This window comes from Cervus canadensis, chromosome 4 (assembly GCF_019320065.1).
Source record: "Cervus canadensis isolate Bull #8, Minnesota chromosome 4, ASM1932006v1, whole genome shotgun sequence".
Classification (NCBI taxonomy): domain Eukaryota; kingdom Metazoa; phylum Chordata; class Mammalia; order Artiodactyla; family Cervidae; genus Cervus; species Cervus canadensis.
In genome coordinates this window covers 103,007,146-103,024,985 of record NC_057389.1, presented here as the reverse complement: position 1 = coordinate 103,024,985, position 17,840 = coordinate 103,007,146, and the positions used below count along the sequence as shown (strand labels likewise).

The following is a 17,840-nucleotide window of genomic DNA, read 5'->3' as shown; positions in this document are numbered from 1 at the left end:
TCTATACACTCATTTATGAATCCACCAACGATCCCATCCATCCATCCATGAATCAACCCACCCCTCCATCCGTCCATGAACCTACCCATCCATCCTTCTATCCATTCATGCATGAACCTATCCACCCATCATCCATCCGTCTATGAATCTATCCACCCATCCATGGACCTGCTATCCATCAGTCAACCTATCCATCCATCCACATCCATCAGTTTATATCCATCCTCTTATTTATTCTCTACCAATGATTCCATCCATCCACTCATCCATGAATCTGTGCACCCATCCTTCTATCCATCTATCCATGAACCTACCCATCCATCACCCATCCATCTAAAAACCTACCTTCCATCCTCCTAGCCATCCACCCATGAACCTGCTACCCATCCATCACCCATCCATCCATCCACAAACCTACCCAACCATCATCCATCCATCTGCGAATCTACCCACCCTTCTATCCATCCACCCACCCTGGAATCCATCCATCAGTCTACATCCCGTCCCTCCCTCTCTCCATCTACTTTCAGCACTTCCCTGGACAACGGCCTTACTTTGCTACCTAGCATCATGTCTCCTTCCAGCTAAAGGGTCACATCTGGCAAATGCCAGAGTCCACATCATCTCTCCCTAGACCCACAGAATTAGAAACATCAAGATCAGGAAATAGGCTGGTGTGTCCTTGCCTGCTCTTGGCAAATTCCATCATGCTAGGAACTCTCGCTCATTGTACTTAACTTAGTGGGTGCCTCAATGCCCTAGGTGATGCCCTGCGGCAGGCAGGTTTGGTTGTGAAGGTGCCACCCCCCTCCCCCACCCACACTTCCTGCCACCTCTCAGACTTTCTTTTTTTTTTCAGACTTTCATATCAGTGACTGAAAATCATACTCACTTCCCTGCATGATTCACAAATGCCTGCAAGATCATGATTTCAGCACTCAGTGCCCTGCTGGGTCCCCCTGCAGGGAAGCCCAGGACCCCAGAACAACGGTGGAGTTCAGAGCGTGGGCGCCAGCTGACTCACCCTCTCACGATGCCGCTCTCCAGGTAGTTGACCTGGATGAATTTCCCAAATCGGCTGGAATTGTTGTTGTGGGCTGTTTTAGCATTTCCAAAAGCCTGTGAGGAAAACAAAAGCAGTTTTCAGATTGTGAGGATGAAATTTCCACAGGCCTTAGCCTGGAGGCTCCCTCAGGGTGTTGTGGACCACGGTTCACTGGAAGCCACTCACAGACTCCAGGTGATACCTGGAAAACACACAGCTGGGGAGCCTCAGGCATCCCAAGTGTGTGCGCACATGCTCAGTCGCGTCTGACTCTGTCCCCATGGACTGTAGCCCACCAGGCTCCTCTGTCCATGGGATTCTTCAGGCAAGCATACTGGTGTGGGTTGCCATTTCCTCCTCCGGGGGATCTGCCCGACACAGGGATCGAACCCACATCTCCAGCGGCTCCCACACTGGCAGGCAGATTCTTCAGCACTGAGCCACAGGAGCTTCCCACACATCTCATGGGCTTGCTCTTTACCTCTGTGTTGAGGTGTAGGCGGGGCTCAAGTTCTAAGTCCTGGACATTGGAAACACCAATTGTAGGAATTTTTTTTCAGTAATAACTGTTCACGTAGCAAACTCTGGCCTGTGGTCAAATCCAGTCCACTGTATGTTTTTGTACTGCCTGTGAGCCAAGAGTGGTTTTTACATTTGTAAATGGTTTAAAAAAAAAAACCCAAAAAACCCAAGAAGAGTAATATTTCCTGCCATGTAAAAATCCTATTCAAGTTTCAGCATCCACAAATGAAGTGTCCTGGCACACGGCCAGGCCTGTTCATTTACTGATCATCTACCACTGTCTTTGTGCTGTGACGGTAGGGAGCTATGACAGAGACCATCTGGCCTGCAAAGCCAGAAAATATTTACTATCCAGAATATTTATTTTCCAAAAGGAGTTTGGAAAGGAGCTGAGTTGATACCAGCTCCAGGCCAGCCGCCAGCCTGCTTGTGAGGGAGCAGACGTGGGGACACGTCCCCTCCTGGAGGGTTCTTGCAATACCATGGCATGACAAGCTGGTTGATAACAATTTTTTTTTTTTTTAATTAGGGTCAAAGTGACATAACATAAAACTAAGTTTCAAAAGTGAACACTTCAGTGGCATGCAGTACATTCACAATGCTGTCCAACCATCACCTCTGTTTAGCTCCAGAACATTTCTATCGCCCCAAAAGGAGACCCATCCTCCTCAGCAGTTACTCCCCAGCCCTCCTCCCCCAGCCCCTGGTAACCACCAATCTGCTTTCTGTCGCTCGGGATTTATTTGCCTAGTCTGGACATTTCACATTAAGTGGGGGCACACACTAGGTGGCCTTTCGCGTCTGGCTTCTCTCCCTCGGCTCGATGCTTCTGGGGTCCGTCCACGTCGAGGTATGAGTCAGGGCTTCATTCCCAATACACAGAGGACGTGTGCGTAGTGCTCAGAGCCCATGGCTGGGCACTGCCCCCGGGCGTCTCCACGTGACCCCCGGCCAGATGAAAACAGGAGAACACCCTCTGTCCCCGACTCAGGTTCCTGAGGTTACTTCTTTCCCCCGTGGTACCCAGACAAGGGGAGGGTTCGGGGGAGTCTTGGGGGAACTTGGGGCAGGAGAAGTACCTGGGGAGTGGTGGTCCCTGTTTCAGGGAGTGACAGGCCCAAAGAAGTGAGGGTGGGGAGGCTGGGCAGAGGAGGGAAGAGAGACAGAGATGGGACGGGGGCGGGGGCGTCGCACGAGGAAAGGGAAGCTTGGCAGTAGCAAGAAAGGTGTCAGGCTCACGCTGTTCCTGTTTGAGGAGGCCACAGCTAGGAGGAGGTGGGAAGGCCACTAGGGGTGGGGTGTGTATCTGCAGGTCTGGGGAGGTGGGGGACAGGGCAGGGTGGAGAGAGGCGGCCAGGCTCTCAGAGAGTCACCGAGGAGTTTGGATTTTCTTCAAGCCCTCATTCTGCAGGCAGGATGGATGCAGGTCCATCATTTATCAGAGCTTCCGACTCAACGCCTGGAGGCAGAAGCCCCACAGAAAAGCATCTGCTGGAAGGCCAGGGACACTTCCTCAGAAAATGGCTCCATTCAGTGGAGCTTGCAGTCAGGGCAGCAGCCCCCGTTGGGCTAATGCACCGGTCATGCTCCCGGCTGATGAGGTCATGGGATGCGTGACTTCCTGCCCTGCTGCCTCTGGGGCTCCAGACCCCAGAACCCAGAACCGGGCCTCGCTGTAAAACCTGATCCAACCGCCAGACTGCCAAGCAGGGGAGGAGTGATTGAGGGAGAGGAGGTCCCAGGAAGGAAACCAGGCCCAGTTGCAAAGGGGGTACCTTCAGGGCTCAGACTGTAAAGAATCTGCCTGCAATGCAGGAGGCCAGGGTTCAATCCCTGGGTCGGCAAGATCCCCTAGTGGAGGGAATGGCAACCCACTCCAGTCTTCTTGCCTGGGAAATTCCATGGACAGAGGAGCCTGGCGGCCTACAGACCACGGGGTCCCCAAGAGGCAGACACGACTGAGAGACGAACATGCAGGGTAGGGGGGCACTCTGAGGGGACAGTCTTCACCTGGCCTTGTGGTGGTGGAATCTAGCCTGACTTTCCAGAGTCAGACAGTGGCCACAGAGCCCCCTTTTCTTCACAGGGTCCGGATGCGTGTGACTGAGCTCTAGGCCAGCTGCTGGGGCCCGGGCCTCCATCTGCTCTGCTCTCCCGAGCGTCTGTGGAACCCAGTGCAGGGTGGCCAGCCTCAGCGCTGCTGACGCCTGGGGTGGGATCACTCTCCAGGGTACCGAGGTCATCCCTGGTCTCTACCCACCAGAGGCCGGCAGCATGCGGGACAACCCCAGAAGTCCCCACAGGGACTTGCCTGGTGGTCCAGGAGTTAAGAATCTGCCTTGCACTGCACGGGGCGCAGTGTTTAATCCCCGGTCGGGGATCTGAGATCCCACACGCCTCAGAGCAGCTAAGCCTGTACCCCGAAACTACTGAGCCTGAGGGCTCTGGAGCTTACATGCCACAACTACTGAAGCCCATGTGCCGCAATGAAAGACTCCACATGATGCAACTAAGACCTGATTTGTTATTCAGTTGCTAAGTTGTGTCTGACTCTTTGTGACCCCATGGACGGCAGCACACCAGGCTTCCCTGTCCTTCACTATCTCCTGGAATTTGCTCAGATTCATGTCCATCAAGTTGGTGATGCTATCTAATCATCTCATCCTCTGCTGTGATGCAGTCAAATAAATAAGAAAAAAAAAGTCCCCAGCAAGAGCCAAATTGCTGGGGGTTGAGAAGCAGAGATGAAAGTAAAAGGTGTTTGGAGGAGTAGGTTGTCTGGGGCTCCCTCCTGTAATAAAGGCCCCCGCGTGTGTTGTAGGCCCTGATGGACCCCCTGGTGAAGAAAACTGTCTATCCAGGTTTTAATCTCCTGTTTCCCTTATGTTCAGCCTTTGGGGTAAACCTCACGGGCTCTTGAGCCATGGCTCTGGGAGAAGCAGACGGCAGATCCGTCTCGTCCTTTCCTTTCCGACCGTGCAGGGTGGTGTCTGAGCTGAGGACAAGCCTGCTTTGTGATAAAATGAGCTCCCACGAGCGAGCATGCAAAGTGCTGCCTGTCCTAACTACAAACAGGCGGCGAGGGGGGCGCCTGACCCCGAGTGACATCCCTCCAGGGGCAAGTCCCGAGTCGCAGCGGCGGCCGGGTTCAAGGCCTGCCACAGAGACACTCCAGAAATGCACATTTCCACCCAGAGGAGCCACGGTGGTCCCTTATGAATGTGGGACAAGTCTCTGGTGAGTTTTAAGGAAACACCCAGGCCCAGCGTCCTGGGGACCAGAGGGGATGTCTTTGGGACCAGCTCTCTGGTTCTGCGATTACCAGCGCGGTGACCTCATGCGTCTGGTATGTGGTCTCAACACACTGCGACTTTTCAAAGCTGATCTAAAAATATCCGGTTGGTGCTATTATACGTCCGTCGGAGGAGGAGGAGGAAATGCTGGCCTGGCACCCGAAGCGAGGGGAGCTATTGTGTAGCTGTTCCCGGGGCTGGCCAGGGGTGTGCAAGGCCTCCAAGCACAAGGGTGGCTGGTGTGCCCAATGGATCATGTGGGGCTGGAGATAAAGGGGAGGGAGGAAGTGGGACCCGGGTGCCAGCAGTGATGCGATGTGAGCTGGCTCTGGGGCAGGGTGGCCACATGTTCATGCTGTCTTCCCAGCACGCCATACGATCCACAGTCCTGGCAAAATGCTATTTGGGAGAGGACTCTACTTTCTCAGAAATGCTGCTTCTCCCCCCTTTATAATATACAAGACATGTTTCTTTTTCCTGTTTTTCCCCTCCTTTATGTCTTTTCTTTTGGCCATGCCATGCTGCATGCGGGATCTTAGTTCCCTGACCAGGGATCGAACCCGTGCCCCCCTGTTGGGGGCGTGGAGTCTTAACCACTGGACCACCAGGGAAGTCCCATAAAAGACATGCTTCTAATATAAAGTATATGCTTTGAAAAAAACATATAGAACCATGCTAAAAGTTTACCCAATAAAAGGTAAAAAACCATAAAGAGAGGATCCATTAATTCAACCCCTCCTCCAGTCATGTGAAGGAAGCAGGAGCAGCCTGGACTTCTCTGACCTTCTCCCCAGGCACCCACCCCCGCCCCTGCCAGGGATGCCGTCAGCTGGGGGAAGTCTGGCTGTCTTCTAACTGCTCTTGTCTTTGAGGTTCTTCTTTTGCGAGGTTCAAAAAGGTTTTTTTTATTAATTTTTTTTTTCTTCTAAATTTTTGGCCATGCTGCCCAGCATGTGGGATCTTATGAACAGTTCCCCGACCAGGGATTGAACACATGACCCCTGCAGTGGAAGTATGGAGCCTTAACCACTGGACTGTCAGGGAAATGCTCTGAACGAGGATTTTTAAACCAAAGATATCGAAGGTTGAGCAGCCTACGTAGCCAGAAATTTCTAGAAAGTGCGTTTGCTATCTCAAGAGGGTGGGTCTTCTCTCTGTTGGAATGCATGGTCAATATTTTAGCAAGAATGGCGATGTAATGTTAAAGAATCGCCTGTGGTATGTGCTAGCCACACGCCAGGCTTGCTACGGGCTTGTGACTCTTTCTTTTGCTTAAATTCCTCTAAGGGACAGACCTGGCCTTCCCCGTTTCTGATGAGGAAACAGGAGCAGAGAGGTCAGCTGACCTCCTTGAAGTCCAAGAACAGGTGGGTGACGTGGCTGTAGGCTGGAACCCAGGGCCTCTACTGTGAGCCCACGCCCTGGCTGTGAGCCCACGCCCCTCAGACCCTGGTCCAGACTGGCTCTTGGTGCTGGGAGCCAGGCAAGTAGACCTGGGACTTTTTGGGGTGTCTGCCTGCCCTGGCTAGAGACACCTCACCCAAGGTCTGGCAACCAGGCAGGCAGATTCCCCAGCCCCAAGTTCACATCTGGCCTCTGTATATCCCACATGAAAACCGGACAAGCTTCGACGGATTGCATTAGACAAACAGTGTTTTGCTTTCAGATTTCAAAAGTGAAAAGCCCCATGGAATGAGATCACCAAGGCAAGCGTGCTTGCTGTCTCCTGTGTTGATAGGTGAGTCTCAAGTCGGGGCGGGGGTGGGGGTGGGGTGAGGATTTCCCCTGGAGAGAAGTTCCCCAGCCTCACCCTTGCAGGGTGGTGGTCCTTCCAGCTAGGCAGAGGTGGTCTGAACTGGGGTAACTCTACTGCCCCCCAGATATACCTGTGACTGTCTTCAATCGCTGTAGAGAATTCATCTTGGTTGTGGGGCTGGCTTTCTCTTTCCTGATCTAGCCATGGGGACTCCTCCCCCCGGCCCCTTCCCAAGTGTACATGGTGCTTTTATACACGTGGTTTCATTTATTCACTTGACAACAGTGTACTGGTTGGCGGCCGTGGGCCTGGCACCATTCTAGTCTCAGAGATCTCCTCCCTGGTGGGGCTCCGACAGGGACATTCCACGCGTTCACCTTGGCCATGGCTGGGACATCACCGCCCCTGGACTTCCTGGAGGCTGCCCACTGCCTCTCACGACCTTGACGTTGCCCCACCCCCTGCAATGCCAGGTCGGGCAGAGCCTCTGTTCCCCACCCTGAGACCACGAGCCACTCCACACAGGGTTTCCAAATCTCTTGTGTCCGGTCCAGGTCTCACACCAAGACAGAGGAGTGGCCGGTGGTGCCAGGAGAGGCTGCGAATGGTAAGATAACTCAAGCAAATACTAGGCTACCGTGAAGCCTAAAGGTGGGGCTGAAAGACAGACTGGCTTCCACTTGCCCTCTTGTTCTAGCCGTGGTTGGGGGTGCAGAGAGCAGTACCCGGGAGTGACCGGGAACCAGCCCTGGAACTCCAATTGTTTGCCCAAGTGCTCTCCAAGTTCCAGGCTAACTTTCCACGTGATCGTGTCTGTCTGGGGACACAAGCGGCTGTCACGTCCACAGAAGGAGACCTGGGAGGCATCCCACAGCCCCTGGACCTGGGCGCCCAGGAAATGGGCTCAGCTGAGTCTACTGAGCAAACAGCCCCAGCGGGGCATCCAGTCAGCCTGGGGCTTTCCTGTGTGGAAATGCCAGGAAAATAACGCCCCTGGGAGTGTGTGGGGTGGAGGGCTACCTCTGGTGAGGAGCCCAGGAGAACAGCTCCACGTCGACAGGGAATTCCAGCGGGTCCTTGTGGTCCCGGGCTGGGGGGCTGTGCCAAGAGGGACAAATTAGTTTGCTGCTCATGAGTTTCAAGCTCCTCTTCTGTAAAACGAAGGGGTAAACCCCTGCCTTCTCAGGTTGTTCGAGGACAAAAAGTAACCCTCTGTGTGAACCAGGGGCGGGCCAGCTTGTCCTGTGAAGGGCCAGCTAATAAGTACTTGGGGTTGCTGGTGGAGCGTGAAGCGGTCACAGATGACCTGTACACAAATGCGCGTGGCCATGGGGAGGATGCCTATGTAATGCTCAGGAATGGGTGGGGGGTCAGGCTTAGACATGAACCTCTACCAGGGTCAGCAAATTATGGCCAGCCACCTGTTTCTGTGTGGTGTGCGAGCTAAAAATGGTAGTCACATTTTTTTTTTTTTGGCCACACTGCTTGGCATGTGGGATCTTAGTTCCCCGACCAGGGACTGAACCTGTGTCCGCAGCACTGGAGGTGTGAAGTCTTAACCACTGGATAGCCAGGGAAGTCCCAGTTGTTACATTTTTAAACACTTGGAAAAATCAAAAGAGTATATCCCCACACATGAAAGTGACAGGAAATTCAACTTTCAACAACCATGGCTAAGGTTCTGCTGGCACACATTCACGTCTATTTACAGGTGGTCTGTGCCTGCTTCTAGAGTATGGCAGAGTTGAGTCGTGCTGGGGGAGACTGGTCTGGCAGAGAAAATACTGACACCTGGACCCTTTACAGGAAAGGTATGTCAGCCACTGTGCTAGAGGCTCTTGGTTAAACGCCTCCTTCTTCCGAAAGGGGCCAGGGCGGTGGTGAAGCGGGGAGAAGACGTCAACACTCTGACCTGCAAGATGCGCACGAGACGGCCTGAGTCGTCTAAGCGGACTGCTCTCCTGGCAAAGACCTAGCAAGGACACAGAGAAGTGGGACTGGGAAGTATGGAGGGCAGAAAGGGCCAGCGGAGTCACAGGCTCAGAGGGGCTGCGTGGGAGGGGACGGGAAAGCCTGCTCTTGAGCATGGGAGTGGATGGGGTGGGAAGTGGGGAAGGAGAAGCAAGGCGAATGTGACTCCCTCAGCGCTGCTGCAGTGCAGGGAATGGGTGGAGGGAGACGGAGCCAGGGAGGGTGAGGACACGATGACAAAGGGAGACTTCCCTGGCCGTCTGTACGCCCGGTGCAAAAAGTCGAGGGTTTGATCCCTGGTCTGGGAACTAAGATCCCACGTGCTGTGTGGCATGGCTGAGAAAAGGGATGACGATGGGAAGTGGATGGCAATGATGGTGAGAGGTGGTGGCTGTGGGGCACAAGATTGGACCCCCAGTTACCAGGTCAGCCCACGCAGGTGACAGCTGCAGGCTCACTGGGCCTGTGGGTGCAGAGCAGGAAGTAGAGGGATCACCCCCAACCTCATGCTCCTTGACTCACAGATGAGGAAGTGGAGGGTTTCTAGGGCCCGGCTGACAACGAGCTTCAGCTTGGGTTCTGTTCTCTCCCTGTTGCCCACGGGGCTTGGGATACCCAGCAGGCTCCGTCTAGCCAGCTGCTGGCTGCACGGACGGACGGGCAGATGGCAGGCATGTAGAGAGAGTCGAGCGCCGACGGGACAGGACACTGACTCCGGCTCTGTGCCCCCAGCTCCTAACAGACTCTGTCACTCTTACCCAGCCACAGGTGAGAACAGAAACGCTGGAAAACACACCAAGGGTTACTGGGCCCAGGACAAGGCCCTTTGAAATGGACAGGTTCCTACCAGCCACTGAAGTTTCATGGTGAACTGTGCCAGGGAGTGGGAGGTGGGGAGGCGGGATTATGGAATCTTAGGGGGAAAAAAAGAAACCCAGTGTGAAACAAGTTATTGTACCTCATATTTCACTAAATTTTGGTTTAGGTTATAAATGAAACCACGTGCCAAATTACAGAAAGAATAAAGAACAAATTAAGCTTTGATGGGGGAGGGTCTTGCTTGGTTCTTATTGCACCAAAAATATTGGAGGAATTGATGAATTCCCGAGGGCTCATCTTTTATCCATCTGACACCCAAGTCATTCTCTTTGGGCTTCCCTGGTGGCTCAGACGGTAAAGAATCCACCTGCAATGCAGGAGACCCGGGTTTGATCCCTGGGTCAGGAAGGTCCCCTGGAGAAGGGAAAGGCTACCCACTCTAGTATGCATGCCTGGAGAATTCCATGGACAAAGGAGCCTGCAGGCTATAGTCCATGGGGTCACAGAGTAAGACATGACTGAGAAACTAATGCTTCACTCTCTTTGCGGTATACTTGGTTCTTTTTCTCAGGTTTTTGAGTTAGGATGTTAATTAATTTACTTTCATTTATTCCTATTTATGGATATAAAGTATTTATGGCTACGAACTGTCCCACTGTTACTGCTTTAAATACTTCCCATGGATTCTGATACTATACAGTTTCAATTAATGGCTTTTAGAATATCTGTAATTTTGGTTTATGGGCTCCCCTGATGACTCAGCAATAGAGAATCTGCCTGCCAATGCAGGAGACACAGGAGATGCAGGTTCGATCCCTGGGTCAGCAAGATCCCCTAGAGAAGGAAATGGCAACCCACTCCAGTATCCTTAACTGGGGAATCCCATAGACAGGAGCCTGGCGGGCTACAGTCCATGGGGTCGCAAAGAGTCAGACACGACTGAGCGACTAGACTACCACCAACTTTGCTTTATAGATTCACCCTTCATCTAAGAGTTAACAGAGGTTACTTTTCCTTTAAAACAAATTTCCATATGAAAGGGCCTTAAAAATTAATTCTAGTTTTATGGTATTATAAGGAGAACTGATGATAATATTTCTACTTTCTCTGTGACTTGATATAGGGATGACTGTGAAGAAAGCTGAGCACCGAAAAATTGATGCTTTTGAACTGTGGTGTTGGAGAAGACTCTCGAGAGTCCCTTGGACTGCAGGGAGATCCAACCAGTCCATCCTAAAGGAGATGAGTCCTGGGTGTTCATTGGAAGGACTGATGCTGAGGCTGAAACTCCAATACTTTGGCCACCTCATGCGAAAAGTTGACTCACTGGAAAAGACCCTGATGCTGGGAGGGATTGGGGGTAGGAGGAGAAGGGGACAACAGAGGATGAGATGGCTGGATGGCATCACCGACTCGATGGACATGAGTTTGAGTAAACTCCAGGAATTGGTGATGGACAGGGAGGCCCGGCGTGCTGCGATTCATGGGGTCGCAAAGAGTCAGACAGGACTGAGCGACTGAACTGAACTGAACTGAACTTCCACAAATACTTAAGATTTATTCTCATCATGGAGTGAAGGGTTTGTGATATCGCCAAAAGATCTGCCTAAATGTGAGGTCTGGGCATCTTACCGCCCTGTCTATTTGCTGTCTACTCAAGGAGCCTTATGTTATGTTTTCATCTACTTCTCCTAGTATCTTTTATAATTTCTGCTTTGTATAAGCAGCTGCTGTGTTGTGATGCATAGATATTGACAATGATTATATCTTGAGAGTAAACTGATGATTTTGGCTTGATGGTGAATCTGCTTCATCATACAATGTTCAGAGGCCCCAGCTTTCCCTTTTACATATCAAAATTGCAGCTGTGTTCTATCTCGTTTCTATCTACCTGCTACATCCGTGCCTGTCCCTTTATTTTTAGCTTCCTGAACTACTTTGGTATGGGTGTGTCCTGTTCATAAAGCATGGAGTTGAACTTCGCCTGGTGAACCCAGCTGAAAACTCCCTTTAGGCAGAGTGCACCTATATAAAGTTAGCAACACAATGGACTCATTCCCTCCGGAGGCGGCGCAGGCTTCCATCCTTGGCTCTTTCCCATCTGCCGCTCACGGGTGTGGCTGAGTAACTGGAGGTCAGAGCAATTCTCCGGGTCACTTTTGATGACTTCCTATAATCATGCACGTTTTGCAAGATTTTTCAACCTCACTTTCCAACTGATTTATTTTACATTTGTGTGGTGGGATGATCTGGGAAGGAGGACCCACCAGGCCTGGTGGGCTGGAAGGAGTCACACTTAGGCTGAGCTGAGGGGTGGTGGGGAGGTGTGAGTGGAGGGCTTGTTCTATAAGTGGGTGGTGGCTCATGATGGAAGGTTTCCTTTTAGGATGATGTTTGCTTCCCTGTGTGTGTGTGTGTGTGTGCGCCAGTCACTCAGCTGTGTCCAACTCTCCTGCAACCCCGCGGACTGTAGCCTACCAGCCTCCTCTGTCCATGGGATTTCCCAGGTGAGAATACTGGAGTGGGTTGCCATTTCCTACTCCAGGGGAAAAGGAAATGGCAAATTTCCTTTGCTTCCCTGTATGAATTTCTGTACAAATTAGGACTTCCCTGGTAGCTCAGATGGTAAAGAATCTTCTTGCAATGTGGGAGACCTGGGTTCGATCCTTGGATCTGGAAGATACCCTGGAGAAGGATATGGCAACCTACTCCAGTATTCTTGCCTGGAGAATTCTATGGACAGAGGAGCCTGGTGGGCTACAGTCCATGGGGTCACAAAGAGTCGGACAGGACCAAGCAACTAACATTTTCACAAATCTCAAGCTGCCCGGTGCTGCTGCTAACAGTAAGGACTCTCTTAATACTTTCCATGCAGCAAAGGTGCCCTTGTGAGGAAAGGTGAGCTCCCAAGGGTGGGCTGGAGGGAGAGACTAGAGTCTGAGAGCGTCCCTCCACTCTCCCTACAGGCCCCATAGCTTCTCTCCAAACCCTGGGGCACGGGGAGGGGGCAGGGGAGGATCCCTTCCCCCAACCAGGGGCAACCCTTGGGTCCACCCTCCATACCTGGGGTGAGCAAAGCTGTCTCCCTGGGGCTCCCCCCCTTACAACAGTGGGGAAAGAGAAACTGTCAAGATTCCTCTGCCTTTCCCCATGAGTCACCTCTACCTTGCTGCTCTGGTAGCTTGTGATAAGGGAGAGGAAAAGTTCAGAATCCAAGTATGGGCTGTAGGGACTTGTTAAAGATGCAGACTTGGGCCCATTCCGGACATGCAGGATTTCTGGAAAGGCTGGGGAATCTAAATGTTTAAACCAGAGCCCGAGGGTGTTGTGATCCCTGGAAGGGTGAGAACTCCTGCTCTAGGGTTTACTAAGCGAGTGAAGGCTCTCTAGGGAGAAATAAAGCAAGAGGACACTGACTTACACCCTTCCCGCTTTCCTGAGCATCTAGAATAAAGGTCTTGATAATCAGAAGCAGGAAAGAGCAAAGAGCTTCGTGCTCAGTATACTTAATCAGGGGGCTCCCCCAGTGACTCAGCGGTAAAGAATCTGCCTGCAATGCAGGAGACACAGTAGACTCAGGTTCGATCCCTGTGTCAGGAAGATCCCCTGAAGAAGGAAATGGTGACCCACTCTAGTATTCTTGCCTGGAGAATCCCATGGACAGAGGAGCCCGACAGGTTACAGTCTATAGGGTCGCAAAGAGTCGGACACGGCTGAAGCAACTTAGCACGCATACTTAATCAGATTGTTTCCTACCGCTTAGCCCCGAGAGATGGGAAACTTTCATACTGCAGGGTTTCACTGAAAGCAGCCTCTCCCCACCCCAACCCCAGACGGGTCCAGTTCCCAGCATGCCTCTACTTGGTAGCCTTGTTCAGCCAGGCACAGTAAGAAGGAGGGAAAGTGAGCAGAAACCAGGCCCCCAGGTGATGCAGAACAGGTGCAGGAGGAAAAAAAATCACCATCCAGAGCCGCCTTCCAGCTTTGACTCCTCACAGCCCTGGAAGGTAAGGGGCTGTTTAGCAGACTGAGTTCAGTGGCTTGGCCCCAGTCGTGACGGGGGCCCTTCGGGAAGCCGGTACCCTGGACACCACCCTGACTGCTGGACACTGGAACCTGCACACACCAGTGGGGCCACCAGCCGGAGCCTGGGCACTGGTAGGAGACATTTCAGAGGAAGAGACGACAGGATATGGCGACAGCGAGCATGCAGGCAACAGAGGAAAGCACCAAAGACCACTGATGATGGCTCAGCGGATGGCAATGGGGAAGTGGGAGAGGGTGGAGATGTGTCAGGTCGAAGTTCACACAACTTCGGAGTCAGATCTTACCTGAGATCTGCTCTGCACATCTCATGGACATGGTGGTAGCCTGTCTGTGTGACAGATTTGGCCTGTGGGGGATGGTCTGTGGACCCCCTTCCCTCCACACACACAGGCCAAATCTGGCTCAACATCCTTCTTTTTCCTCTAACAACCTTTTAATTTTAAAATAGGTTTTGGATTTACTAGTACATTCTAAGAATATCACAGAGGATTCCCAAGTGCCGCACATTCAGTTTCTCCTACTGTCAATATTATGACAACACATTTGTCATAAAAAATGAACAAACCAATGCTGACTGATCACGCGTGTGAGCTCAGTTGTGTCTGACTCTTCGAGACCCCAGGGACTGTAGCCCACCAGGCTCCTCTGTCCATGGGATTCTCCAGGCAAGAATACTGGAGTGGGTTGGGAAGTGAGATTTTCTCAACCCAGAGACTGAACTCAGGTCTCCTGCATCTCCTGAATTGCAGGCAGGTTCTTTAAAGCTGAGCCACCAGGGAAGCCGGATACTGACTGATGCATTATTACTAAACTAAGTTTGCATTCATTCAGATGTCCTCATTTCCCCCCTAACGTTTTCTATCCCAGTATCACATGCTACATGGGCTTCCCTGTAGCTCAGTTGGTGAAGAATCGGCCCGCAAAGCGGGAGACCTGGGTCCAATCCCTGGCTTGGGAAGTTCCCCTGGAGAAGGAAATGGCTACCCACTCCAGTATTCTGGCCTGGAGAATTCCATGGACTACATGGTCCATGGGATCACAAAGAGTTGGACATGACTGAGCGATTTTCATTTTCATCACGTTACATTCAGTCCTCCCACATCAAGTATCTCAGACTTATTTTTGACACTGTAACAGTCTTAAGGAGGATGGGATGAATATATTTTAGGATGTCCTTCAATCTGGGTATCTGCTCTTTTTTTAAAAAAGTATTTATTTGGCTGCACCAGATCTTCTTGTGGTATGCGGGATCTTTAGTCCCCCAACCAGGGATCGAACGAAGGCCCCTGCATCGGGAGCCTGGAGTCTTGGCCACGGGGCCACTGCGGAAGCCCCCAAGCTGGTACCTCTGATGCTCCTCTCCCACTGCCTGTTTTGTTAGTGACGTTTTATTGACAAACGGCCCCACTGTTCATTTATGCCCTGTCTGCGGCTGCTTTCGCTCTATGATGCAGGGTGAGTAGCTGCAGGCTGAGTAGTTGTGACACAGACTGAGCGGCTGTGAAATCTGGAAATGCTAATTAACGTGGCCCTTTACGGAACCAGTTTACAGGTCCCTGGGGTAAACTACTATGCCAGGGCTTGAGTGTAAACTGCCGAATCCAGGAGACACTCCACAGTCACTGTGAACCTGCTGTGGCCGATTTATTATCCTTCAGTCATGGGGGAGGGTTTCGCCAATTCGCATTGAAGTGAAACATTCTCTGGGTGGAAATGGTGATGTTCAAGATAAGCAGCTGGATGAAACATTTTGGAGCACTTTCCACGCTTGCTGGAGAAATTTTACCTAAAGGTGCTCAGGTCTAAGCTCAAGCCCGTCCTATGTCCTGTTGCTGGATCAGGGGCTTGCGTGGGGCTCAGGTCTAAGCTCGAGCCCGTCCTGTGTCCTGTCGCTGGGTCAGGGGCTTACGTGGGGCCCCAGGAGACGGAGCTCGGGTGCACCGGGGCCACCCCAGAGGCAGGAGCCAACAGGACCGGCTCTGGGATGGCTGCGCTTGTGCCTGCTAAGTGCGAGACTGACGGCAAGGAATCCAAGAGGCTGATGTGGCTGGACTCGTTGCTGTTTAGTTGCTCAGTCGTGTCCGACTCTTTGTGACCCCATGGACTGTAGCCCGCCAGGCTCCTCTGTCCGTGGGATTTCCCAGGCGAGAATATGGGAGTGGGTTGCCATTTCCTTTTCCAGGGAGTCTTCGCAACCTAGGGAGTAAACCTGTGTCTCCCACGTCTTCTGCACTGGCAGATGGATTCTTTACCACTGAGCCACCGGAAGCCCGTGGTGGGACCTGGGAATGGGGAGCATTCTAGATGTGTATGTTCTGGTCGCTCAGTCGTGTCTGATTCTTTGCCACCCTGTGGACTGCAGCACACCAGGCTTCCCTGTCCTTCACCATCTCCTGGAGTTTGCTCAAATTTATGTCCATTGATTGAGTCAGTGATGTCATCCAACCATCTCAACCTGTTACCCCCTTCTCCTCCTGCCCTCAATCTTTCCCAGCAGCAGGGTCTTTTCCAGTGAGTCGGCTATTCACATAAGGTGGCTAAAGTATTTAAGCTTCAGTTCTTCCAATGAATATTCAGGGTTTTAATTGTGCTAAAATTTACCGTTTTAATGTACAATTTGGTGGCATTTGGCAGGTTTGCTATGTTGGGCAGCCGTCACCTCTATCGAGTTCCAGAATATTTCATTACCCCAGAGGAAACCCTGTGCTGCTAAGCAGTCACTCCCCAGTCCCACTCCCCTAGCCCCTGGCAACCACTCATCTGCCCTCCGTCTCCTTGGCTCTGCCTGTTGCAGACGCTTCATGTGGGTGGGATCGAGAGCATGTGGCCCTGTGTGTCTGGCTCCTCTCACTCAGCACGATGCTCGTCCGCAGCGTAGCGTGTGCCAGCGTTTCAGTCCTCTCTGGTTGCTGTTCACCCGCTCCGTCGTGTCTGACTCTGCGACCCCAAGGACTGCAGCACGCCAGGCTTCCCTGCTCTTCACCATCTCCTGGAGCTTGCTCAAACTCCTGTGCATCGAGTTGGCATTCCTCTTTATGGCTGAGTAATCTCCATTGTGTCCACTCTGCTTTGGAAAGGGGCAGTAGGAGTAACAGCCGGGCCTGCCTTAGAGGGTCTCTCCATCTTCTTTGGGTCTGGGGGAGCCACGGCTGGTGCGAACCAGAGTCCGGCAGGACCACTGCAACCAAGGCCCTTCAATGTCCCCGGTGCTCAGAGGTAAAGTGCTTCTAGTCACCTCTTTTGGATTGGTGTGAACTTCCCTTTGACCTTTCATCACAGGCCTGCTCCAGCCTTCGCCTCTCTCATGGGGGCCTCTCCCCAGTGTCTCCCATCTTTTTAAACTTTTTTCAAATATTTATTTGGCTTCACTGGCTTGTAGTTATGGTGTGCGGGCTCACCTGCTCCGTGGCACATGGGATTTTAGTTCCCCGACCAGGGATCGAAACTTAACGCAGGTTAAGAATGCAGGTTCTTAACCACTGGACCACTAGTGAAGTCCCTCCCATCTTTAAGAAGTCCCTTCTTTAAGGGGCAGCTCTGGAATGGGCATCGAAGGCCACCCATGCACAGGAGGGCTTGGATCCCCATGAGGCGTCCCCCCAGCCTCAGCGTTGCCATGACATCACCGAGCTTGCTTCCTCCCTGCTCTGCCACAGCTGCAATCTGGGGCTGCTGGGTTTCACGAGCTGCTGCAGGAAATGATGGGCCCCGAGCACCGGAGGGCCTTGCGGAGCCTTGGGGGTGGGGCTGGGAGTCACACAGTGCTGGTGCCGTGCTAGGACCCTGCTGGCCTCGGGACCTTCCGGAGCTCTCCTCTGCCTCTCCCAGGAAACCCCGGGGGCGGACCTAGCTAGATGATGGTGCAGGAGGGTGTGGCAGGTGCAAAGGCCCTGGGGAAGGGGAGAGCAGCAGGCAGAGTGGAGAGGTCGGCCTGCTGTAGGTCACATCGCACCTATGAGTTGGGCTTCCTGAAGAGTCAGCTCTTTGCCCAGAGGACCTGGAGGTGGTGGATTCTGTGGGGAGGGGTGCAGTCACGTGCTGAGGGGAAGAACCAGTCCAGGCACTTTGGCAGAACTGGAGACGCTCCTCCCGCACTGCACGTCCTTGTCACCTTGTCTCCCCACTCCCCCTCCGCCCCCAACCTGGCCAACATTCATACCTCCACCAAGCAGCTCTGTCCAGGCAGTGGCTCCTGGATCTACATGGCCCGCTGAAAGACTCTGTCCAGAACCTCAGGCCTGATTTTCAACCCCACATCCTAAAGGCCCCTAAACTAGAGCAGGTGTCTTGGCCTCAGCTGATACAGGCTTTTGGGGACATATCATTCTTCACAGAAGGGCTGTTCTGTGACTCACAGGATGTTCAGCAGCACCCTTGGTCAACAAAA

The 17,840-nt window shown here is 52.6% G+C and overlaps 1 protein-coding gene across 11 annotated transcripts in view; it reads right to left on the bottom strand.

Moving 5' to 3' along the window:
• MYO9B (myosin IXB) overlaps nt 1–17,840 on the bottom strand; it is a 108,995-nt gene that overhangs the window by 56,059 nt on the left and 35,096 nt on the right. For all 11 annotated transcript variants that reach the window (XM_043467226.1, XM_043467229.1, XM_043467227.1 and 8 more), the window contains one exon: nt 1,025–1,119. In XM_043467226.1, coding sequence (XP_043323161.1) covers nt 1,025–1,119 — 95 coding nt within the window. The remainder of the gene's footprint in view (nt 1–1,024; nt 1,120–17,840) is intronic.